The sequence below is a fragment of the Neodiprion lecontei genome, chromosome 7 (assembly GCF_021901455.1).
Source record: "Neodiprion lecontei isolate iyNeoLeco1 chromosome 7, iyNeoLeco1.1, whole genome shotgun sequence".
NCBI lineage: Eukaryota > Metazoa > Arthropoda > Insecta > Hymenoptera > Diprionidae > Neodiprion > Neodiprion lecontei.
The window spans coordinates 13,408,439-13,435,468 of record NC_060266.1 but is presented as its reverse complement, the minus strand read 5'-3'; the positions used below and the strand labels follow the sequence as shown (position 1 = coordinate 13,435,468).

Genomic DNA, 27,030 nt, shown 5'->3' with positions numbered 1-27,030 from the left:
TCCGAGGGCTCGTGGTTGCGCTCGGCAATGCAGTTACGCGATCCTGCTCCATGAGCATGGTAAGACAGAGCACAACTTTCTGGTACGGGTAAAAACTACGGTAATTTGGAAGATTTTTTTTACCGACGAAGAGCGCAATTCATCCAACGAGGGGTTAAATCATGGTAATTTGCAGGATTTTTTTAACGACGATCAATAATCAGACGACTAAAACGATGGTAACTACGCTAACGTAGAGCGCATTTTATCTTAAGAGGGAGGGGGTAGACCGCATTTTATCTGGCAGGGGTGGGTGTAAGCTTTGAGGGTTTGCGTCTGGGGAGAGCTTTGCCGGTAATGTAGGTATTTGTATCCAGAATCCCCCTTGTATTACTACTTATGTCCTGGGCTTACTATTTGGATAGATTAAATTAGTGTGAATGCAAAAACAAAACAGAACAAATTCTGAATATCCAATGATGAAAAAATCATATAATGTAATATATACGTGTTCGAGAATAAATATACTCAAAGGCAGCCTCAGACGGTTATCGCTCATTATGGACAAACCCGCTCACGCGCGGTCACCGAGTGCTCACCTTAACGCTGGCTCTCGGCAACTATCACAGTTTCATGTAGCATCATGCACAACACGTGATTCTAAATGTGACACGCTTAAATCTTTCTCTGCGCTTGCATAATTCTATTGACGGCTCATATGATTAATATAATCATAACTCAGTGACTCATGTCATTAATACAATCATAACTCAGTGACTCAGTGATTAATACAATCTAAACACTCATCAGCTCTTCTCATTCAATTTCAAGCTCTCACGGCACATTGCCACTCACACACTCACATGGTCTAGCTCACTGCTTAAATTGATCTCACACATTAACTTGTTGTTTCGGCAAAGTACCGAATAGTTAAATGTGTGTCTCGTGACACTCAAAATCGTCTTCACGCATGGACGCACACTCGCGTGCAATGTTTACTTGTCGTCTCTGCGTCAAACCTCGCCGCTTGCCCGTGTCGCGACTCAAAACCTATCAGCTGTATCTCATGTATTGTCTACTGTCTCGAAATCATGTATGTGTGTAATCTATGTGTTCTCTCGCTCTGTAAAACTCACTCTGTGTAACGTTCTCTTGCGACAAGGTCTGTATCGCTGCATCGAAATCAATAAAAGTCTCGTTTATCGGTAATCATTATCTCTCTCCATCTCAACATCATTTTCGTTTCATTTACACTCGTCCTCATCACTAATTCGCGGATCCCACGTCGATGATCCATATCCTTTTGCCATCTCTCTAAACACTTGTATTATAAATAAACCCAACGTAATTGCAAGGTGTTCACGTCCTGATAATCCTTGTTTATTCATCTTTTCAACAATACGTCACAGCGAAAAATGGAAGACAGATGTATATTTGGCACATTAGAACTTTCATATCTACGATATTTTTTTCAAGGAGGGTTTCGTTGCAGACTTCTGTTATTAACGTACAAATGTTTTCCTACTATACCACGTTTTGAAAACGGACTGAACGTTTAAGATATTGATATGAAGCAGTAGATAATTGATGCATAAATAGTTCACCCAAGTCAATGACAATTTTAGTATACTGCAAATTTTATGAACTGTTGTGGGAGTTTTTTCAATGACAGCTACCCTTTACACTCCTTACTATCGTCTATTGCATGTACCCCCCGTTTTTCGTTTGATAACATGATTTTATTCTTTCAGTCCTATTTAACCAGAATAGGTCATAACTCGGTAGAATCGCATAACGATCAAGCTGGGAAAAATTCGCCTGAAACGTGATATTTTGTTTGAAAAATGACTTCTAAAGCTATACATATATCTAGGTGTTGTTTAAGGATCACAAAAAAGGTTCTCTTAGTTTTGCTAGCCAAAATTGATTGTTTGAATATTGTGAAGCATTAGCAGAGTTAAAGAAAGTGCTGAAAATGTCGATAAGATCTTTATTTCGCATGAAGAATGACGCCACGAGGTCCATTTCCATAACCAATGGGCTCTGCGAGGACTTAAAAAAATATTTTGGGATGAAATTCCTCCCCAGTAACTTATTAGGGTAAAAAACGTTGTGAATCAATTTCTTTTTCATTTAAATAATTATTTTCTGCTTTTCAGTCTTGGTTTTATGAAATTTTGCAATCAAGTTTGAACATCTTGATGACATCATGACTGTTCAGATCCCGCATGAAGCTAGCTTTGAAGATTGTCCGCGGCGTGGCGCTCGTGCCACCCTCCATTGCCGATGCGTGACACAGATGTGTATCTCATAGCTCGTTTGTATTTATTCGACACCACGTGGCTCAAGTTCTTATGTAGAATAAATTAATGCTGTTTTGACTTAGTGAGCCAAATAAATGAAATTTGTATAAATTACATGTCATACACTAGTGTGTATTTATTGAGAGCAAAAACCAATCGCGACATTATTGAATGACAGAGATATGTGGCAAATTTCAAGGTCGCTGCTTTGACGCTTGTCAGTAAGTCTTTTGTCAGTGTATGTCTCTAACCACGCCTGCGTCTCCATCTATCGTTGGTCATTTTTGTATAACGTCTTCGACTACCTTAGGTTTCCGTCGGCTATTGTCGTGTCCGTTGGTCTTCGGCTACCTTCGGTCTCCATTGGTGGTCGTCGTATCGTACTCGTGTCAAAGTAAGGTGTCGATGTACAGTTTTAAGGTTGTAGTATCAAATCAACTGCAACATTTGTACTAAACTGATAAATAAATAATATTGCATTGTCATCTATTTCTGAGCTATGTTAAAAGTCTTAAATCTCTAGTTTATCTGGAAGTTGGTTTAAAATAGATTAGCGATTTGTACCGAATAGACAAACAAACAAATAAATAGACAGATAAGAAAGCGAGTTGATATAAACGTGGTGAAAAAAAAGGAAGGTAACCACGACACAATGGGTACTAAAGCAGTTTGATGATTCAACAGTAAATTTCGCTAGGAGTAGCGAAATCGATATGGGTGTGACTCAATTTCACGGGATCTTGACCCTGTTTGGTTCATTCCATCAGCTGTTCGACACAGTAGTGATGATTAACGTTAATTATGGTAGGTGTGATGATACTGTGAAACTGATGTGAGGGAAATCCAGGTACTTCTGCTGAGGTGTTAAAGCACCTGCTGAGGGTGATGTAGGGGGCCGTATTTTAACGTGATCGGTTTCCGCGTTGGATGTGATAGATTCGGTACTAGCACCGTCCTACTGACGGTATGGGTCGTGTCCTAGTGATTGTTTCGGCCACCTTGACCTGCATTTGGAAGGAATTGGGTGTTCGGGACATAAGGACAGATATTTACAACAGAAGGGATTAAAAAATATTCCCAGTCATTATAATTTCACCCAGATCGTATACCAGGACTTTGCGTCATCGCCATTCGTAATGAAAAATAGGTAGGAGGTGGTGGACCATAACGTGCCTCATAAGTGCAATGTTACATTATATGATTGAAAACGTCAAAAAAAACTGTTTTTTCAGGACTTCCTGATGACGTATTTCAAAATCGTTTCCAATTTGGGAGGATCAAATTCTTTTACATGGAAAATATATAAGGTAACATCCTTTTCCCAAAGACAGATAGCTCAAAATTTGAAAACGAAAATCAAATTCTAAAAAATTAATTAACATGTTTCTTAGAACCAAAGGACTGAAAATACGAAAATATTAGGATTCCCAGACCTCAGCGTATATCACAACATATGAGGTATTCCACACCATTTCACCTAATCGGTGAAGGTCACCGACGCCGATCTTGGTGTCAATTTTTTTCTCAATTCGTCTATCGAAAAAAAAGAACGCGTGTTCGGCCGTTTTTCGATTAGGCCACATGGGTCGATTTTATGAATTTTCCGACTTTTCAACTTTTTCGAAACAGACTTTTTTCAACTGGCTCAATGTATGTGTGTGTGTGTGTGTGTGTGTGTATGTGACAAAACTGGTTGTACGCTCTTTAACTTCCGTAAATTTCAAGCTATGGTTACAATTTTTTTTTCACACATTGGGTAGCGCACGGGGTCGATTGATATTGAATTTGACAGGAATCCCTTGAGGTGTTTAGATTTTACAAAAATTTTGAAAAATCGAATTGATTGCTTTGAATTACGTAAATTTGAAGCTATCGAGCTGAATTTATTTACACAAATAGATTAGAGGACAAGGATGATTGAGATTGAATTTCACAAGAATCCTTCAAGGGATTCTTGAGGGATTCAAGAATCATTAAAAAACACTAAGATTGATTTCTGTTAATTTTTTTGAATTTTCGATACTTATGATAGTGTAACTGCCGAACGAATCGGAAGTCCATAATTTGCTTTGGAGGAAAACTTGATTGTAACTGGTCGAATGCAAGTAAAAACTTTCAGGAAAATTGAAGGTGTCGCAATTCAAAAAATTTTAGAATTGTGTGGTTGGAAAAATTTTCAAAAATTTTTTTCAGAAAGCTCGGACTTATTGACATATTTTATATTTGTATCATCTTTTGAAAAGAATGAAAGCTCTTGAAGATAGAGCCAGTTGAAAAAAGTCTGTTTCGAAAAAGTTGAAAAATCGGAAAATTCATAAGATCGACACAGGTGGCTTAATCGAAAAACGGCCGAACACGTGATCTTTTTTTTTCGATAGACGAATTGAGAAAAAAATTGACACCAAGATCGGCGTCGGTGACCTTTACCGATTAGGTGAAATGGTGTGGAATACCTCATATCCAAACTTCAGCCGAATTAAAATGTCAACCTTACATAGTTGACCGAACGTTAATGAATCAACCCGTATTTTATGTATGGTTTTCCACACTTAGAATAAAGTTTGAATTCTGAAACTGTTTCCTCCCCTCCCCCCCCCCCCCCCCCCCCCGCGCCTTGAAATAATCTATAACAGTTTTTCAAATTTGAGTGAATCTTGGAGAATCTATAGAATTCCAAAAGAAATCCACTATAAGATTGCTTCAAACCCCTTCTAAATTTTCGAGACACCATAAATTAGCCAAAAATTCATAAAAGTACCCAGATAAGAAAAAAGTTCGTCGATGCTGGTCAAAGTGTGATCTTGTTTATTGTGTTAACGACGTTTCGGCCGGGCCCCGCCGGCCATCTTCAGGAATTTTTGACAACCAGTGTCTGACGATTTGTATTCGAAATAGGAGAGGAGACAGAGAGGAAGATAGAGACTCGAGCTTGGGTCGAAAGAGTTAGCAGATCTACGTAGCTCGATGAGATAAAGACGTGTGACAATACTAATTTGATGCGAAATGCTTGACAGGTAGAAATTTCAACTAAATATACAACCGAACACAGAAAGACTTCAATCACTATCTATTTGATTCATTTTTATCATCGTCGCCGTCTTCTGTACATATTTATATGTCCCCCTAACAACACCTCTCTTGTCTCAATTTTATTTTACGGATATTTTTCTCCTCACTCCTCGTTTTTATCTTTTCATTTTGACATCTTCATGTTATTTGTTATTTATTATGTGTTTTGTTGTTTTCAAATTCTCAGGCTAAATTCGGTAGACCTGCGACGAGTAGTATGTTTTTTATACTGTAACCTTAGAATAACTAATTTAAGAAAGAGTGGAGAAGTAGAAGAAAGAAGTCAAAGTATCAAAAGTTGTACGAAAAACTCAATTTCTCTGAAATCAGATTTTCTGTGTTTATGTCTTTTTCGTATTTTATTACATAAATTGTCGAGAAAATGAAATCGTTGCAAGTGTCAGCATAGGTGTTGTAGTAGTGACATTTTTGGAAGAAAGACTTTCAACGACAATGTCACTGCTACAACACTTATGCATACACTGGTTGTCAAATTTTCCTGCATATGGTCAGTGGGGCCCGCCCGAAACGTCTTTAAATCAATAAACAAGATCATCAACCAACTTTCTCCTTATCTATTTCTCTGGTCACAAATTCATCACAAAAACTACCTAGAGTCTGTGGAATTTCCATCCACTGGGAAATCTCGAAGTGATTATACAAATTAAATACGTAATAAATACTCACCTCTGTGACCTTTGTCCATTACAGGATCTCTTCTCAATACCATCCGTCGTTTTGAATTTGTTCGAGGTACTGAAAACAGAAAGAATTGAATAATTACACGCAAACACTATATTTTAGCATAATTCGTTCACAATTTATGATCACGCAATTATGACATTGAGATTACGAGTCAGTAGTTTATTTGAAGGTCATAATTTGAGAGTCAACCATATGAATATCTTTAATTTTTTTCACATTAGCATATGTGTGCACCTATATGCAAGTGAGTTTCGCAGGATGTTTTCAAAGACGAGAGAATATATTTTAAATGTTTTGTGATAAAATGATTTTTGATCCAAGACTATTGTGGGTGAAATAGCAGCAGTTAATTACAGTTTAACCCTTGGCTGGCATTGTGGGGCATTGAATGCCCCAGTCTTGCTTATACTTAAGGGATCGTCTCAGTGTGACCCTCCGAAAAACCACTGATTTTCGCGAATTTTTTTTTCAATGTTCAAATAAACTAATCGGTCCGGTTTTTTTTTTATAAATAAATACGTTTATGAAGAATACAAAATGATTTTATTAAAGTTTATTTATTGAGTGCATCATTGTTGTATAAATTGTTGTAATTTCACGTGAAAAAAAAGGTGCTGCACGGTTTCCACGATGACGGCCGCAATTTTGATCTGAAAAAAAAATTTCAAAAAGATTATTGATCTGTAGGAAAGTCGCTATCGCGCTATGGAGGGGTTTTTTTTCAAATTTGACAAAATGGCAGCGGTTTGAACAAAAAGTGTCGAATGTGGCCCTTTTTTTCGACAGTTTTTCGTAAAAAAAAATAGGAAGTTTTCAAAAAAAAAAAAAAAGCTTCCATAGCGCGATAAAGAATGACGTTTAAAATGTTCTCCCGAAATTGGAACTAGATATCTTTAAAACTCTTCTTTGAGAGTGGAAACCGTTTTGAAAAACACCATTCTGAGAAAAACGCGTTTAAAGATTGAAGTTGGAAAAGTTTATATAAATCGTTTACTTACGATCAATCGGCGATGCCAGGTCTTGATTTTTTTCTTGGGGGTTTCTCTCGTACGTCTATCCGTGGTGGATGTCAAAAACGAACTGAAATGCTTGGACAGTTTATTCTGCAAGGTTATAGAACCTAAGTACCTTAGTACACGTGCAGGTAGAAAAACCGTTCCCTTTCTACAAGAAACGCTGTAGCGACCGTAATAATTTGAATTTCGATTTAAAAATTTGAGAGAATGTTAAGAACAGTGTATACTATACGATAATGCAAAAAAAAAAAAAAACAATTTTTTTGAGAATTTCACACTGAGACGATCCCTTAATTAAAACGGATGAGAATTCCTAAAATGCTCCTTGTGACAACGTCTGTGGTTATTTAGAAATACTATCTACTTGTTTGAGCAGTCAACATTATTCTAGAAGCGTCCATTTAGTTTTGATTGTCGAACTACGAGGACCGATGCTCCTGAGGACAACAGTGTGCCCTGTACGGTGATTGGATTTTTTTGGAGTTTTTTGTATTAAGTGCGTAAAAAAACATAAGTACACCAGCTGTCATGGTCTCAAAGTTTGGTTCTTCAGGAAACAAAAAATCAACAATTTTGATTAAATGATGTCTAAAGCAGAAAGTATGTTTGATCAATTACATTACAGAGAAAACTTACAAACAAGACCAAGATGTGCGTTTCCTCCTCGTGAAGATGATGAAAAAAACAGTAGAACCATGTTCATCCTGCGCGCGACCGATTTGCAGTGAATATTGACTCCTGTTCTCCAGTAATTGTGTTAGCAGTGCTGATTTTGATTAAATTTTCTTTTCTTAGTCCTCTAATTTTTCTGTATTATTTGTTTGTTTGAACATTGGATATGGGATAAAGGGACGGTTGTCAAACTACGTCTATATCGACCCAATATGTTGTTCAAATAGATTCCAGTCCGATTTCGTCACTGTCCTTAATCCGGAATTGATGAAAGGAATGATAACAAGGTCTAAAAGGTATATTTTTAGTTGTATAAATGCTTTATTAAAACTGAAAAGAGGTGTAATTAACTTACGTAAAGGAGATGAGAAATATACAATGGAATGAATATTTAGAGAGGAACTTGACGTTGGTTATTTGAATTAGGGTGCAGTTGGTTGAAAATTGTTTGGACGTTATTCTATTGAGTAATAGAATTAGAGTTGTTTTAGGACGTTGGGATTGAAGTAAGTTTGGAAATAGAAGTGCGGATACAGGAAAGCTGTAAAGATCTGCAATAGTAGTGAATAGAATTAGCCGACTGAGGCGATAGCAAGTGGTGTAAGGCTAGATGACGGTAGAAAGACAAGAGAAAGACTGTGAGATCAATATAAGGAATATGAAAGAGTAGGCAAGCAGCAAAAAGATGCGGATGTCGTGAGGCGACACGTGATACAAGTAGTATACCAAGGCGGGTTCTGAGTCTAAACATTTTCTTCACCGACCAAGCCGCCTATCGCATCCCAGACGGAAACCCTTGAAGGTTACCCCCACTCTCGTAAGATAAACCGTGCTCTGCTGTACCGACCTGAGGTGAAACACGTGCAACCTTACCGACAGTTGTACCGGTCGACGGTAAAAATCGCACTGCTTCACCAACAATTCTTATCGGTCAAAGGTCAATATCGTGCTGCTTTGCCGACAACCTTACCAACCGAAGGTCAAAGTCTCTATCTAGTGCTCACCTGCCAACAGTAGAGGGCGCAGCAGGGGGCGTGAACTTTTTGACCGTCCCGCATTCTTTTCCCACGGTACGACTGTTGATGTGTAACGTCAACCACTTCGAATTCTGTTCCCGCGGTAAAACTGCTGATGTGTAACATCAACCACCTCACATTCTTTTCTCACGTTATCAACCACGCGATATTCTAAAATTAATAGTTCTAAGAATAGTCTTTTATCCATTCGGATATCGCTGATGTGTGACATCAATCACCTCGCATTCCTTTCCCATGTTTCCAACCACGTGACATTCCAGAATTATTGGTTCTGCGAATTGTTTTTACCAATGTGGATGTCGATACGTTATCATCCACGTGAAATTCTTTTTGGCTTGTTACTGTCAAGTGAACTCTACGATGAATTTTGAACGCGTTTAGTCAAGGCCAGAGTGCAAGGTCGACCGATAGCTCCGGTGGTATACATTCAGAGCCAAGGATCTGCGGTGTTGGGTTACTATCGCTCCAAGGATGCAAAACATAACTCGGTTGAGGTACAGCTTGGTCAAGGATGGTGAGCAAGACTGAATCTTACATTAGCTTTGCATTGGAAAAAAATACTCCCTTAAGAGCTCAGGTAAAGGTGTAGAATTATTTCGTGAATATTCTTTTGAAAACAGTTTTATTGAGTACAATTTTTATATTACAGTTGACAATTACTTCACAACGACCCTACAATAATTTTATTTAACAGTATCGTAAGCAGGATGATATATTCGCCAGGAATGCGGGACCGTTCTTGTGGATGCTTCTGCGCGGTAACACAAATCGTACACGGTCGCCATCCGAACAGTATGATAATTTTGTAGCCAATTTTGAAGTAACAAAACGTTTTGTGCTGCACAGATTGCGTTGGGTATTGTATGCACGTCACATCTTAGAGGCACAGCTGAAGTTTTTTGCAATGTTTGAAGAGACGGACAGCCAAAGTCCAGCAAATCGATGATTTGAACTTTGGGGACAATTTTAAGCAACCAATCTCGTTTTTCTTCTCCTTTTACGTACACAGTTCCAGCTTTGCACAGCTTGTCTTGAATGGTCCACTCAACTTCCTCAAACGGTATGATTTCACAGCTCCAAGGTGAATCGTAAGAATCTTGTTCCAACTAAGAATTTTGGCTTTTGTATATGACGTCCAGACAATCCCATTCGTAAGGTGGCTTGAAGACATACATTGATGGAGATGCTTCCGGGTAGATTGAAATTGTAGCCAATTATTTCAATGTAGAGGTATTGTTGAAAGGTCTACGAAAGCCTTGTATGTCAACGATCAGCTCCATCTTTAAATTGTGCGAGATGGTGAAAACGGATCAGCTTTTATACCAACTTTTTCACCCCACCACTGAGTGGGTTGTATTCGACAATATGATCGTGAACAATTAAGCAGTATGCCAATGTTTTAGCGGAAGAGTTGGCTTCAGCTTCAAATTCAAGACGGATGTCGACAGGTCCGTACTTCAAAGATTCGTTTTTTTTTAAACAGTAGATAACGAATAAGGGGACGTCTCTAACGAATTCACTCTTTGTCAACAACGGCTGAGGGTTCTTGTCTTAGTAGGTGGCTCGGAAGTTAGCGTACATCTCATACAGCAGCGCGTACTGATTGTCATTCATGTTGAGGTTCAGGTTATCGTACGGATAAGATTAAGAGTTTTAAAACAGCTTGACGTCCGTGATATTGCAATGATCGAAATGACTTGCGTTCTTGCCGGTCTTGTTCTTTCTAGAAACGTATAATTTTGAAAAACTGGTGAATTCGAAAAATTAATGACGGAGCCAGGAATCGAACCTGGTATCTAGCGATGCTTTACCGGAGCCTTACTCCACTAGACCACCTAGCCGCCCTGACTCTGATGTCGTTAATTCCTCTCATCACCAGTAAGTTCAAATTTGTTTTCTTGTGCTGTGATAGTATGTGTGAATATATAAAGTGTTCTTCCTCTTCGAGCAGAACTTGTAAGAATGTCTGTAAGTGTGTTTACATTTTGGAATCTTACGCTTCTGATGCGAAGCTCGTAAGACAGTCAATGACCGTCTAATATTGAAATGCGGATATGCATCATCAACATTAATATGAATCACGAGGCATTTTTCATTGTTGAAACGTATGATTTTGAAAAACTGGTAAATTCGAAAAAACTCGTATCGCTAGATACCAGATTCGATTCCGGGCTCCGTCGTTAATTTTTCGAATTTACTTGTTCTTTCTACTTGTTTAGGAACCCAAAATGACGTACCGAGATTTCTGAAGCTGCGTGGAAGTTTTCACAGTCCAAACGCGTTTCGATATTGTGAGAAGTCAGGGATATTCGTACAAGTCCCAACTGCGGAAGCTCATCGAAATAGGCGAATCTTTCTGAATAAAATTTAATAGGTCAACTTTTTTCGGATCCGCAAGTTTCAAATACGGTGATAATTATTCCAATCCATTGATCGTGATTTTGAATTCCTCCTCCTGAGTCTGCATGATTGCGTTGACGTCAGTTTTTGATCTCGTTGAAATCAACTCATGTTTAGCGTTAACAACGATCTTGCGGTAGTCTTCGGCGAGACCCAATATCATGCTGAGAGGTATCAGGACGTCAAAATTACCCTCGGCATCGGTTAATTTTTTCTTCTCTTTTACATGAAGCCATCCAGCGTTCTCCATCAGCCAAATCTGACCAGGGTGCAGGGAAGCGTAACCCTTCATGAGACTTGTCAAGCCAACGTACTTACTTTTATCAATCTTAACTGCAATAATTTAGTAACAAATTTCTTCGAACATATGACAAATCGCGTTAGTTACGAGCTGTGTGTTCACAGTAGCTGTACCATCGGGTTTGAGGATTCGTCCATGGATATGAACCGAACTTTTGCTGGGTAATATTCATGAATCCTGATGCTGAACGGTGATCCGAATTTCATCGCTGTTGTTGGAAGTTGACGAGGGGTAAGGTTTGTGAGCGTGAATCTCGTAATGCGCAACGGATTTGTCAAAGACGTCCGGTGATTTAATGTTTCAGATTTTTTCCTCTCTGAAGCGTGGCAGATGATGAAATAGCTGAATCGGATTGTGAGTTATTGAAAATTTCTCTTCCGAAAGGTGTCAGTTTCGGACCCAGAGCTATAAGAAACTCCAGGTTTTGAGGTGTTAACGGTTCGAAAATCGATCGATGACTGACTTGATCGGGGCATGTCGACTAACTGATATACCTACTCTTTGACAGTCTGTTATATATAATTCCCATCGTTCATTGCGATTTCGTATGTAGTCTTGCAGTAATAACTTCTCCACAAAAATCAACTAGGTCTCCGTCTTGATCTACTAACCGGAGCTGAACATGATCTATGGTCCTCACGGTGATCGGAAGGTAAATGACGTGCGACGGTACTTCCACGATCTTATATCGTGGTGCGACAGTCGGAAAAAACTCGTGAATAGTGTGTACTTCAAGTCCATTGACGTGAGTGCCCGTTGTAATGCTGCATTTAACTCGCAACGCGTTGACCTTGAGTATAGTTACAGGCACGTCTGATTCGTAAGTTTCATCAACCTCCGACACACGTAGTGTGAATCCCAAAAGTTGAGCAATGGAATCATTTGGCTCAAAGTTGACCGTGTGGTTGCATGTGATTTCGCTGCGTGATGTATTATTTTTGGGTTTGTTGCTGAGCCTAATATCTGTATTTCGTAGCACGTTTCGAAGATACTTTTCTATGTCCTCAATCTCGTAGCTGCCGGTAGGTACGGTAATCACTTCATCAGCTACGTAAATTTAATTGCGACCAACATCAACTTTGGGAACCAAATGAAAGGTTAACAATTCTACTAAGCCAAGCCAACTTTCGTCACAAACAGGTTCGATCGGTGGGCAATATTGTGCCTCGAGAATCGAAGAGGTTCCCGAAATCGTTACCGTTGACGAATCATCCACGATTGCGAGTGATATACTGACTTTGATGAATTACGCACCATGTTTATATAGCTCATCACTCAGAAATTCCAGACACAAGTGTCCGCATTCAAACGTATCATGATCCTGGTACCTTTCATCATTGTATTTAACACTACCAACGCCGAGGTATTTTTAGAGGTCTGAAGGTGGTTGAAGGTTGCCGAAACTATTGAAGTAATCGATATTATTGTCGCGTTTCTTGTAAGCAACCCAGTGTTTTTCCCCGACCGTCTTTGTCGTTAAGGTTAATTATAGCTGACTCGTTCTCTCGTGAACCGTTTTTGGGCATCTCGTTTCGCATGAAAACACCGTGGAAATGCGGAACCTCAACGATTTTTGCATGTTTCAACAGGTCCCAATCAGTCGACGCTTGACGTGGTGGCATCGCATCTAGTTTTTTGGAAGATGGAGACCAAGACCTGTTTTGCACAGTTTCATATGAAGCCCTTTGCCCAAAGCGATAGCCTCCATAGTTTTGTTGTGTCGTTTGCTCTGTTCCAGTTCTCGTTTAGCAGCATTTGCATCGTTTACAGCTTTTGCCATACCTGCTGCACCACCGGCTAACGCGCCTGTAGCACTAAGTCCAGCGAAAATAGGAATCAGAAACGGTAAAAAACCACCGACTTCTGAAGGTACTGGCAGGACGCGAAATGTTCGCACTTGACATTCACCACCCGCTTTTTTAGTGGCGTTTTCGGCTTCCTTCAGCGCAGATTCGAAAGTGAATTTTGCATCATTGCTTGAAACCATAGAACATTCTGCAGCAATTATAATTTTTCTCAAGGTCGCATTTTTTGATTTTTATATTCCCACTCCAAGTTTTGATCTTACTTCTACAGTATCAGCTGTTGCCCAAGCCGCTGCTTTCTCTCCCAAATTTGCGTCCTTTGCGAAAACCCGTTTCCAAGCTTTCTCAGCCAACACCCTATCAGCCTCTTTACTAACTTCAAGATTTTCACGATTCTGCGAGTAAGCAATGTCGTGGTCCTTGCAAACAGCGTCGAGAAGATTGATTCCCGGATCACCTCGCGCGAATTCCTTCGTTAATTCTGTACCCGGCCCACAGTACTGATAACCAGGTACATGCAATTTGACTGGAAGGCGGTTGATGATTTTACTCACCAGACCCTTGCCACGATGTTGCCGCCTGCTACTCCGTTTACCTCTGTACGCGATCATATTTGTGCGTTGACTGAAGAAAAGTGCTGTAGAACGGCATATTTGTAGCAAATCCGATCATTCATGTCCGAGATGCGGTTTGATAAACAACCTACTAAGCTTACCGTAATTAAGTTTGACAAACTTCCGGAGCAAAATATAATTATAATGAAAATCGTAGATATATGTTTCAGACAGATCCAGGATGGAGGAGCCTGCATATAATGGTTTATTCAACCTGACTTCCATCTTACTCATTCCGACGATAATTGTATCTTTGTCGAAAACGGTGCAGCTGTGAAAATTAGGTTTGGCCATAGTAGCTCTAGCACCATATCTTCCATCCCATTTCGTGATCAGCCTGACATCTTTATGCTTCCTGAGATTTTCCATTGTTTTGCCAAAAACTGCGTTGTTTATCAGTTTGTGAAAATTTTTCTCGAATTTATAGTACCTATTTTTGCTCGAATCGGTATTCAAATCTATGTATTTTTTGAACCACGTGGTTTGTCTGAATTCAAGAACTCTGTGAATTTTAGCGAACCTTAGACCTAATTGTAGGCATTGTTTCAGAACGCCACAGTGAACAACGTAGTTTTTCTAGGAAAGTAGCGTGGGCGTCAATTTCGCTTGCTCACCATACGGGATCGAAGGTATGTAGTGCTCCGGACACAGCGGTAAATCCTTATGAATTTCATGCAGTTACTCAGGATATTCTGAATCTACCTCCAGTATGTAACGAAACTCCGCATCGCATTGTCCGAAGTCTGAGAACCATTTGAAGGAACTGTATGGCAGAGCAAAGCTCATAGCAGCACCGTACAAATTATCAATGTCAGAGTACATGAGATAAGATTCTTCGACCTCAGGATCGAATGCCTCCCCAATGTACCTGTTGTTAGCCTTTGCGTATCTGTTCGAGCACTGTGACACATCACCACGAATACTTTTTTCGATAAACATAACCATATCTATGTCGGTGAGAAGCTCGAGCTCGATGTCGGTACACTTTAACATCTCATCAAACGACAGACCGGGCGCGGTATAATAATGTAACGGGTCCAGGTTGTACGTTGTCCAACAGCTCTGTCGAAAGTTTTGAAAAACGTCGGCTAGTAAAAACACGTCCGTCTGTAAATACAAGTCCGAATACTCTCCCAAAGTTTGAACGTTGAAAGTTTGCCAAACTTCACATGCATGTGCATAGTCGTCGTCTGATATATCCCGATCATTTAATTTTGAGTAAAATTGTTGTTTGGATGGTAAGCGTCTGTCCTCGAGCTTCTCCCAATAGTCTATGTATTCGTACGGGAACACTCCTTTTCTGGTCAATAACTGAAATTCATCTGAGCTACGATAAAATTTTCGTGTGATTGATTTCTGGTCATCACCGAGGTACGTTGCTAATTTCTCAAGACTACTGGGCATGAAACGGTACGAATCTACGAATCTAAACTTGATATCTGTCCCCTAGACATATTTTGTGAAAGAAATGTACTTATTTTTGTTTACGGGTAGAAGCTCAATTATGCCCTCGAACGATGTAGCCAGTGCGTTGATCAGAAAATGCAAATCGTAACCCGACAGATTGTGGAATATTACTGGGATAGTGTGAGAATTTTGGTAATTCATATTGCAACCTCGATGAGCAGCACCACTTTACTTTCCTGTGGAATGGCAGTGATCACGATGTTTCGCGTCCGTGAGTGTAAAACGTTTTTCACAAATGTGACACACTGATGTTAAACGAATTCGATGATCTACGAATCGACGAATCTACGAATCTAAACTCGATATCTGTCCCCTAGACATATTTTGTGAAAGAAATGTACCAATTTTTGTTTACGGGTAGAAGCTCAATTGTGCCCTCGAACGATGTAGCCAGTGCTTTGATCAGAAAATGCAAATCGTAACCCGACAGATTGTGGAATATTACTGCGATAGTGTGCGAATTTTGGTAATTCAGATTGCAGCCTCGATGAGCAGCACCACTTTACTTTCCTGTGGAATGGCAGTGATCACGATGTTTCACGTCCGTGAGTGTGAACCGTTTTTCTCAAATGTGACACACTGGTGCAATACATTAGTTTTTGAATAAGCTCCTGACGAATGTGCCAATTCCTCTAACTCATTCACAAACCATTGAATGCAAGTCTCTCCGTGATTGATTTTGAATTTTGAAATTAATTTGTTGAACGCACAATGTAGATGGTAAGCTATACTATACGGAAGATGCTTCTGATAAATTGTTCTATTTTTCCCAAAACTTATAAGAGTAGGCTGCGGTAACATTCTAGATCTGCGTGAACGCACAACGAAACGTATTCTTTACGTTTGAAATTTACAAATTTTAGAATTTTTTCCTCTTCTGCTGGTGAGATAACTTTGGTTTTGTTCAAATTCATGTAATTTACATTATGCTTGAACAAACACTTTTCAGATTGAAAGTGTGATAGACACCCATCGCACAACTACGTCTGATGTGAGCGTTCGGAAATTTGGGAACTTGTTTATCTCGACAAATTTTAAATCAATGTAAAATGATGTGTTACATTCTTTTTGATATTTTTCATACCATCATCATCATCGTCATCGTCATCGTCGTTTTCAGTCTATATTACTAAAAGATGGATTACAGGTTTATCAGACTTGTTTCGGCTGAAATAAATGGGTACAATTTCACTGCGCTTTTGATTGTACGTACAATCCATACAAAAAACGTTGATTGAAAGTTTGTTAAGTTTCTCAAATTTTGAAATCTGGTCTAAAGACATTGGAAAATGCAAATCTCTGTATTGTAGCACTGAGCTGAAATGTGGATATGAAGTTATGACGCTGGGATTGTTGATGGCTGGAAAGAGGGCTGCGGTGACCGACCATAGAAAGCAATATGACTCGCTGTTGCGGTTGTTGACGACAGCCTCCTTATCACTGATATGCTGAGGTAACGGGGTGTATGTGAACACGCCGCCTCGTAGTGGCACGTACTTGTTGATATTCACAGTCAAATTGATTATTTCAGTCAGCGACCAGCCTGAATCCTCTTCCTGGAAATCTTCCACCTTTTTTAACAAACGCTCTGTCACGTTTTCGATGAACCATTCGTTAATATCCGTTGTCTGGAGGGTGATTTCATTTCTCGTATTAAAAAATTTGATCTCTTCTACCGTGTGATCATCTTTTCCAACGTCAAATTTACAAGCCAGGATAACGTTGGCTTTCAAGCTCCTGTTTTGCTTCAAAGCGTTTCTTAGTCTTGTCACAGCTAGTACCTCTGCGTCTTCTCGAAATCTCTCAACATCCTTATGCTCTAAATTGACTATGCATCCAGTTCTCCCCTCAAAAGCTGATTCCAAATCTTCCCAGTGAACTCGATCGCTTCTTTTTACTTTCCGCTTACCTCCACCCGTTTTCTGAAGACGTTTGAATTTTTCCGCGAGTGCTTTCGAGAGTCCAACCAATCTGATAATTCTGATCTTTTCTCCAATCGATGAAGCCTTTCAAATAATTTTGTTGAGAGGCCAAATATTTTGACTTCCGAATTTCATTCATTTCTGAATCTCTGCTGTTGATGATGATTTGTCTAAGATTTTGTTGGCCAATTCCGTAATATAGATTAATCTCAAACACTCCGTGGATTTTATTTTGAGCTTTTTCCTCACGTGTACTTGACAAGTTGATACTGAATGATCGTTTGCAGTGATGAGCGTCCTTTTTATAGGGTAGATGTACGTATGTTTGTATATGCGCGAGCTGTGTTTTGCATTCTTGGAGTGATAGTAACCCAACATCACAGATCCTTGCCTCTGAATGTATACTACCGCAGCAATCGGTCGACCTCGTACTCTGACCTTGGTGAACCCGTTGAAAATTCATCTTAGAGTTCACATTATAGTTACAAGCCAAAAAGAATGTCACGTTGATGATAACGTATCGACATCTACATTGGTAAATAACAATTGTCAGATCCAATAATTTTGGAATGTCACGTGGTTGAGAACGTGGAAAAAGGATGTAGGGTGGTTGATGTTACACATCAGCAGTCCTACCGTGGGAAAGAAATTTGAAGTGGTTAATGTTACACATCAGCAGTCCTATCGTGGGAAAAGAACGCGGGATGGTAAGAAAGTTCTCGCCCCCGCTGCGCCCTCCACCGTTTGCAGACGAGCACTACATGAAGACTTTGACCTTCGGTCGGTAAGATTGTCGGTATAATAGCACGATTTTGACCTTTGACCTAAAAAAATTGTTAGTAAAGCAGTGCGATTTTTACCGTCAACCGATACAACTGTTGGTAAGGTTGCACGTTTTTGACCTCAGGTCAGTATGGCAGAGCACGTTTTGTCTTACTAGAGTGGGGGTAACCATCAAGAGTTTGCGTCTGGGATGCAAAAGGTGGCTTGGTCGGTAAAGAAGGTCTTTGTATCCAGAACCGGCCTTGCTATGCTACTGATACATCACGCATTGATTAGAGAAAAATTCAATATTTTTGGATAAATTATCCTATTTCTCTATCTCTCCATCTCTATCTCTATGTACCTTTGAGTCCGATCCCCTTGCTCCTCTAGAGTCAGGGAATGCAAGAAAGCGTGAGAATTGATACAAAGAAGGTTTATGATTGAACGAATAGATGCTCTTTCAAAATAGTGAGAAATTCAATTATGTAGTTGAATGAAGAAGATTGTTTGAATGTTGAAAATGAAGTCGATCGTTTCTTATTTGAACGATGGAATGTAAGTTACGTTGTTGGAAATGTTTAAAAGTAATCTTGATGAGAGATCTATTGAACGTATATTTGATTGAAGTTTGAATAAATGTAACTAGCGAGATGGAGTATAAGTGTAGGTGAGGTCCGATAATCCAGAACAGTGCGGAATAAAATTAGCGAAAGCGAAGTAAAGCTGATAACGAGTAGCGTGAGGCTGATCGGAAATGGAAGAACAGGATGAAGACTATAATGGTGCTATATGGAATGTGAAAGAGTTTGCAAATATAGGCAACATTTGGTCAAAGAATATGAGAGCCACTACTTTCAATGCGGGAAATGATAGATTCAAATGTTATAGTTCGTTGATTATCAATGATCAAGTCAATTAAATATAATAGTAGTCAATGTCATAGAGTTTGCTAGTTAGGATTTGCTAGTTGCAGTGTCGAGATCAACCTGATAACTGGGAGCGGAATTCAAGGCAGCTAGGCAAAAAAAAGGAGACGATTCAGGGTGTGAAGTGACTATAGGATTGTACGAAAGGAATCTGAGCTCTGGAGGACGCAACACGTCCTTCCTTGAGGAAGAACATTTGGTGAGGGTACAGAATCGAATGTTTAGAAGGAGGCGGAAAGTTGAAGAAATATACTGACTCACTCACAAAATTTTACAATGAAATGAGTCGCGAAAATTTGTCGCTTAGACGTTAATGCGTGTTTCAGCGGGTTAGTTTGCATTTCCAATACATTGTCAATACAGTTTTCAAAAAACACTATCTCATAAACGTGGTACACATATGACAGAACATTGTGGATACGTAACTGATTATGGAATTGCATTATGTATGTAGTGAGTTAATCGTATAATTGATTATATTTTAAATTAGATGTTATGGGCATTAATACGTTGATGACAATATCTGTCCATTCTTATAACATGTAGTTCAGATGCAGTAGTTTTTGGTAATTGCATGAAGATATTGAAAAAAAATTATGTGAAAAGAAATGATGATACTGTTCTCACAACTGGCTTAGCTTATACAAGTACAGTTTTTTTTTTTTTCTTTCTAGAATATAATTATATGCAAAGACAATCATGTAAGTTTGAATGAAATTATTTCAGTATTCTATTATTAACGTTTGCAAGATGAGGAATTAAAATAGACAGAAGTGCCGGAGCGGTTCATGGCCTAACTTCGCCATAGGCACGACGGAGAAGGAAGAAGTCTGAATTTGCTCCAAGTGCAACGGTGTTACCACCTGCATCACCGACAGTTTTTAAGATGGCACCTGTGACGATTTGTAGTGAGAATAAGAGAGGAGACAGAGAGGGAGGAAGAGTTAGTAGATCTACGCAGTTTGAGAATATAAGACGTGTGACAATAGTGAGTTGAAGCGTGAATCCTGGCGAGGTAGGAATCTTAACAGAATGTATGATTGAGAATACAAAGACTTCTATCACAATCATTTTTGTTCATTTTCAACATCGCCACTGTTTTCTGTACATATCTATATGTCCGACTAAAAAACCTCTCTTGTCTCAATTTTATTTTACGGACAATTTTCTCCTCACCTATCGTTTTATCTTATTATTTGTGTATCTGTGTTTTATTTGTTATTTATTATGGTTTTTTTTTAAACTATTAGGCTGAGTTTATTAGACTTGAGACAAGTAGTGTCCCTTTTATATTGTAATTCTAGAATTACGAATTTGAGACAGAGTGGAGAAATAAAAGAAAAAATCGAAGTTCCAAAAATTATACAAAAGATTCAATTTCTCTTGGTGTCTGATCTTATGTGTTTATGTCTTTTTTTGATTTTATTGCGTAGATTGTAGAAGAAACTAAAATCGTTACAAACCGAAAACCTGAATGCAATCATTGCAACAGACGAGAGTTTCGCGTCAACCAGATGAGATAGAATACAGGACATTAAAACAGGGAACTAACACACTTCTGTCCGAATCCAAACAGAGTTCCTTTGAAATAAATTTAATGTGACTCATTCTCAGTTGATAATAAGATGTAAGATCAATTCATATTATTTTTACTTTTATTTAACATATGAGGCACATATTTTCACACACAGTCACATACAGATACACACACATACTCATTCCAATTTATACATCGTTTTCTGATTTGTCTCGGAGTTCGGTGAGATTTTTGAATAAACAATAATTCAAATTTTGACTTATCTATAATGCTCGTTTTTTCCCACGTTGACTCCTGCCCTGGGACTGGAATCCGGAACCGAAGTTGATGATTTCAATATTTTCTCCACGTTAAATCTTGTTTTAATTACTGGCCAGTTTCCGTTGAGTCGACTATAGGGAGATGAGCGGATGACCGGTCCCTTCGACGTCCCAGAGCCAAGAGACCGAGCTCACGAAAGCGAACTCGGTAGTGTGATCGGAGGGGGGGGGGGGGGGAATGAGAAATCGAGGATCGATTAATTCTTCGATTATAGAATTCGATTTTAACCGCGGATGAATTCAAAATTTGGATTTATCACCTTACAATTCCCCTCCTGTAATGCGACGCATCTTGGATGAGGTGTGATGCATGACACCCGGATGAATGGCTTAAGGGCGTTGCCTAGCTAGAAAGCGCGGGCTACTCCGCTTCCCGCGTTAACCGTGGCGAGAGAGAGGGTAAAGAAACAAGTGAGACGGAGCAACCGAGCTGTCGCCGGAGTGGGGCGGGTGACGCGGCTATCCTCTTCCACCCCTCACGGGCATTCGGTTTCAAATACTTTTAAACAGCCCAGTGTATCGCGCTCGGCACGACGCAGCACCTGATGAATAATAGAAAAAAAAGTAGACTCCTTTCAGATTCCACTTGAAAAATTTACTAGTAATACAGAATTCAATAAGGAACCCGAAACTATTTTTTTTATTATTCGAAAACTTGTCATTAATGAGGTAAAAATCGTCAAACATTTGAATTGTTTATAAAAATTGAGATTTTCAATAATGTTCAACATTGCATTTTTTTTATGAAAGCTTATTCGTTCACCTTCCGAATACACTGTAAATGATGTCTTTACGTCGAATAGAACCGGATATATGCGAGCTCCTTTTGCATCAAAATTGAATGATTGTCTTGTAACTTTCGAAAACAAACATAATTCGGACGAACACCAAAATGCGTGTCGATTATTTTTACCTTTATTTCATGTGAAAAAAAGTATGAATAGATTGAAAAAATACGAGGTCATTTTTTGATTGACGTGACGTAGAATTCCTTATACGTATGTTGATATAGATATACATTCTTCATATTTCAACGAAAATTATATTCACCGGCGTCCGTATTTCTACGCAATGCGATCACGTGACTGGTAATAGTCTAATAGCCGGTATTCATAGTCAGGTTCGATTTGCAGGACTGTCTTGAGGCAGCTCAAAGCATAGCTTGATCGGCTGAGAGCTGTTCCTAATACAGTCTCGAAAATAATACGTAACTATTTACGAATACCGGCCAGACGTCGTCACAGGTCATTTTAAATTGAAAATGCAACGAATAGCTGTGAGCAAATTCATGATATAACAACGAAAATATCATCAATCTCCCAGGTCTCACCACGTGGAGGTCGCTATCAAACAGAGACCCGCCTAACCCGTCCCTACCTCCCAACCATGATCGGGTTTGCACCAAACAAATACAAAATGATAAAAAATAATATAAAATGGTAAAAGTAAAATTGAACTCGTTTAAAATTAATAAACATAATCACGAAATCTGTATGAGAAGGATCTCATAGAAATTAAATTGAAACAGTATAAGTGAAACATGACAGTAATCTTGATAAAGAAAATTGATATAACAAAGCATCGAGCATTGTGTACATTACATGGCTAAATAAATTCTATAGAAAGCGCAAACTATGGAAAGTAGTACGTCACGAGTGCAGGTCACAGATAGTAATGAAAAAATAGGCTATAGAATATTTACATAATATATAGGTATACACGCAGTCTGGTCCGCCTGCAGAAAGTATTCCTGGAATGAATAATCAGATATATAATTATAACGATATGACTAGCAAATTTTTAGCACAGTAATACATATAACTAACTAAACATAAATCACAGAAATATTGCACGTAAGCTATATACAAAGCTATTATATTTATGTACATATGTACATATATTTATATTACAGTGTTTTGTCGTCTGTCGGTCGTGAATTTACCGTTTCTTACGCGCGGCCTTATCTGGGCTTCTATGATTTGAGGGGGTTCGCGGATTGAGCGTTGTCGGGCGCGTCTAGAATCTACGATCTCGGATTACAAACAAAAGTAAAAGAAATATGCTCATTTATTCTCCATTTTTTCGGTCTAGAATTTATCGTCACGTTTTATTTTATCAAAAATCAATCCCTTTGGCGTCCAAACTATGAAATAGCACCACTTCCTATTCGTAATGTGTAGAAGACCTTGGACCTGATACATGTAATTATGAGAAAGCTCTAACTTGGCTTTTCCACCGATTATTTTCGTCTTAAATATTAATTCTGTATCCCAAAAATCTATCGAGCGAGCGCAGCGAGCGAGCAAAATTCTTAAATGTTCAAGCGAAATCCCACAAAAAGTACTGATATCCCCAAAAAGCACCTCTGGTGCAAAAACCTTTCGCCAAGTATATTAATGTGACAGCCACCCACATAACAGCCACCTACAAAACTGTCATCAAATCAGATGCTGCTGCCAAGTATAATTTATTTAGAAGCTAATGATGATTTTGATATACTATAACTAATATAATGACGAGAAAAAAAAATTGAAATCAAAATTGAAATTGAAAAAAAAAAATAATTTTTATTGAAATAAAAAAAATTGGAGATAGTGGTAAAAGGCGGGCTTTTTTAAAACAAGCACAAGAAAATACAAGTCGAGTTATATCAATGTTGTAATGGCAATATAAACATGGGCCCGCCAAGTACCACGTACTCCAATTTTTTTTTTTTTTTTTGAATTTCAATTTTGATTTCAATTTTTTTTTTTTGTCATCATTAGTTATAGTATATCAAAATCATCATTAGTTTCTAAATAAATTATACTTAGCAGTAGTATCTGATTTGATGACAGTTTTGTAGGTGGCTGATTTGTAACTAATGTGTGCATGTATGATTACCCCAGAATTACGTCAAGTTTATTTCTAAAAACAAAACACGCGTATTTTAGTGGCCTAATACGTACGCGCCGTATTTACTTTGTATGGAAAATTCTGTCAGGTACATTGTAATTTTACCTTGGATACTTAGCTAGTCACAATAAGTGATAAGAATATTCCTTATGATCGACAAAGTGTAAACACTCATGCTAATTGCCGAATATCGATTTCGATCATTTAACCTGAACACGTAACAAATTGATGACATATTTTAGTGACTAATGCAAACCGGGCTAGTACCACACATCACAATGCATTCTAGTTTATATTTTCGTATGTATAAAAAAACTAGAGAATGAATTTATACTGCTATTATGAACAGCGCTATCGGCTCTTGAAAGTACCTTCTTAAATTAAAGCCCTGCGATTGTTCGTACTCAAGTGATTGAATCTCGAAGTCAGAGAGGGTGCACCATCAATCATATAAATAATTCGATTTACCTCATTTTTTCCTGAAATTTAGCCAAAATCTTTATGCCGGGTCGTTTCTTCTTCTTCAAAGACACATTCCCTCTCTTCTTAGCCATCGCGGGAATAAATACTGATTCGAAATAATAAAAAACACTGTAGAAAAACACAAGCAAAAATAAAAGCGCGGAACACTATCCACGTGCTGAGCGACGAGGATTCGAAGGAGGGGAATTGTAGTGGGGGGTGTTGAGTCTACTCTCCTCGCCTGTAATTCGCATGGTCGCCCGCCAACGCAGTCGTGGCGCTAGCAGCCGCCCGCCTTTTGCGCGAAAAATTTGCTGTTTTATGCTTCGTGATTTTCCTTCTCATTTCCTCATTTTTGAAGATACTTAGGTTCTTAGGGAGTCATTTTGAAGATAAAGAATAGATCTGTGTCGCCTTTTTCGCCGAATTGCGAAAAAAAATTCACTGTCCGCTGTGTTTCACTTCAAACATAACGTACTTTCAAGTACGTTTTACGCAAATTTGAAAGCGAAATCGAAAATTCGGCAAAAAAGGCGACACAGATCTATCCTTTACCTTCAAAATGACCCCCTAAGAACCTAATTATCTTCAAAAATGAGGAAATGAGAAGGAAAATCGTGAGTCTCTGTTTGCGCGCGCTCTTCGAGGCATAGGCAACGCCCTTAACCTGTCCGTTCAAAGCGATGTTGATTCTCGGTCGGAGATTCATTGGTCGAACAACGACCTTAGATGGATTCGAAACCCTTTGTAGTCGTGCGATGACAATTTATGTTGGGACGACTCGAGGGACCGATGATTCTTGACCATAAAGCGCGAACCGCTCCAGTGCTTCAAATATCGTTGATGCCTTTCAATTCTGGACAAGAGATTCGTCCAAGGTCATGTAGCCCAGTGGAGGAGTTCGGTCTAGGAACACGATATCCTCGGTCGTCCGACGACACACGACTGATGGCAGCGCTTTCTTTCGTCATGTACAACAATATTCAATTACTCACAACATTTCTTAGCAAAGCATACAGCCCGAGAAAAAAAAAAAAAAGTACAAATAAATATTTTCGACTTCTGATACAAATCGCTCAAATTCCGCAGTACGGCATACCACACATTAAAAATATACAAGCAGATATTCCATCTCAAATCAGAACACGGTCACCACTCATACACATTCTAATTCAAAAACGATCTTGTCAAACAACATCAATGACCGCGTTATGTTTTAAAGGGTCAAGGAGACATATCTCCTCTTGTCATTCCAGAATCTGTTTGATCGTATAGATTTCCGTCCTCATATTCATAGCAACAATATTTTTAGCACGATATTTACAATATTTTACAACGATATTTACAATATTTTAAATTAAATTATTTTTAAATTAACTTGACTTGTATTTATTTTCAACGCAATATTTTCGGAGATTAAGTCGATTATAGGTACCTATTTCTTTTTGTTCATTATTTGGATCGACGAGTACAAAAGCATTTTCGCCAATACGACGTGCAATTTTGTACGGACCCTCGAATAGATGGAAAAACTTTTTTATTACTTTATCAAACGCATTCGACAAGTGTCTGACTCTCAGTAAAACCAAATTTCCCACCGATAATTGAACCTTCGTTATGTTATGTTGCCCTTTTTTGCGATATTCAAAATTTTTCTTCAAATTTTCTCGCGCCAGTGTTATTAAATATTCATGAGACGGATCGTGACTTTGTGGAAACTGAATGATTTTATGAATTTCATCTTTTATCGGCTTGCCAAAATGCAATTCTTGAGGTGTCATACTGGTACTTTGGTGTACAGTAACGTTCAGAAATTCTTGAATTTGTGGAACCATTTCGGCCCATTTCGTATGTTTCTTAGCACATAAAGTTCTAAACAAACGGCCTACCTCACTCATAACCCGTTCAGTTGGATTCGACTGAGGATGCCTGATCGAGCTGAAAAGAGTTTTAATTCCCAGTTTTTGGAGTTCCGTTTTCCACACGTCAGACGTGAATTGACTACTGTGATCGGATAATATTCGCTCAGGCTTTCCGATTTTTGGAATATAATACTCCGTTATTTTTTTCAAACACGTGCGCGTAGTTGCTTTGTTCATTGGAAACAGACTGACTAATTTTGAAAATGCATCTAACATAACAAAAATATATTGCACTCCTCCTCGTCCTGTTGGCAAAGGACCATAGAAATCCACCGTAACGAGTTCGTTTGGCTTTGTTGTTGCAACCCAATTATATTCCCCTTCCATTGATATTGTTAAATATTTGACGCGCTGGCACAAATCGCAGCACATAATGAATTTTTTAACCTGTGACGCCATTCCACGCCAATAATAAAATTGTTTCAAATATCCAATCGTTTTATACACCCCAGGATGCGCTAATTTCGTATGAATAGCGTCAATTAAAAGTCGTTGCATATTTTCAGGAATAACTATTCTCCAATTTTCTCTGTTCTTATTTCTGTGGAACAAAATGCCAGAGTGTATGATAAATCCTGATTCTTCCCCTCCTATCTCGTCAATTGCATCAATTTTGCCCTCAATGTATGGATCTTTACGCTGCCATTCGCCCAAAGTTTTGAAACTCCGTTTCAAATTCGCATCATATTTCAACATGGCAATTGAAATCAATGATGTCTCCTCTGTATCTCTTATAGGCAAAAAATATTGGTCCATTGACGAGATTACGATTTTTTCTTGCATTTGTTCCACGAATTTACCCTCGGGGTTTCTACTAAAAAAATCTGCTACCGTATTGTTGCTGCCACGACAGTAAGACACTGTAAACGAGTATTGCTACAGGAGAAGGTTCCATCGTATAATACGAGCATTT

General features: G+C 38.6%; 1 protein-coding gene across 2 annotated transcripts in view; it reads right to left on the bottom strand.

The window, feature by feature from the left end:
* LOC107217405 (regulating synaptic membrane exocytosis protein 1) overlaps nt 1-27,030 on the bottom strand; it is a 1,749,170-nt gene that overhangs the window by 417,027 nt on the left and 1,305,113 nt on the right. For both annotated transcript variants that reach the window (XM_046745888.1, XM_046745889.1), the window contains exon 11: nt 6,039-6,107. In XM_046745888.1, the coding sequence (XP_046601844.1) occupies nt 6,039-6,107 (69 nt within the window). The remainder of the gene's footprint in view (nt 1-6,038; nt 6,108-27,030) is intronic.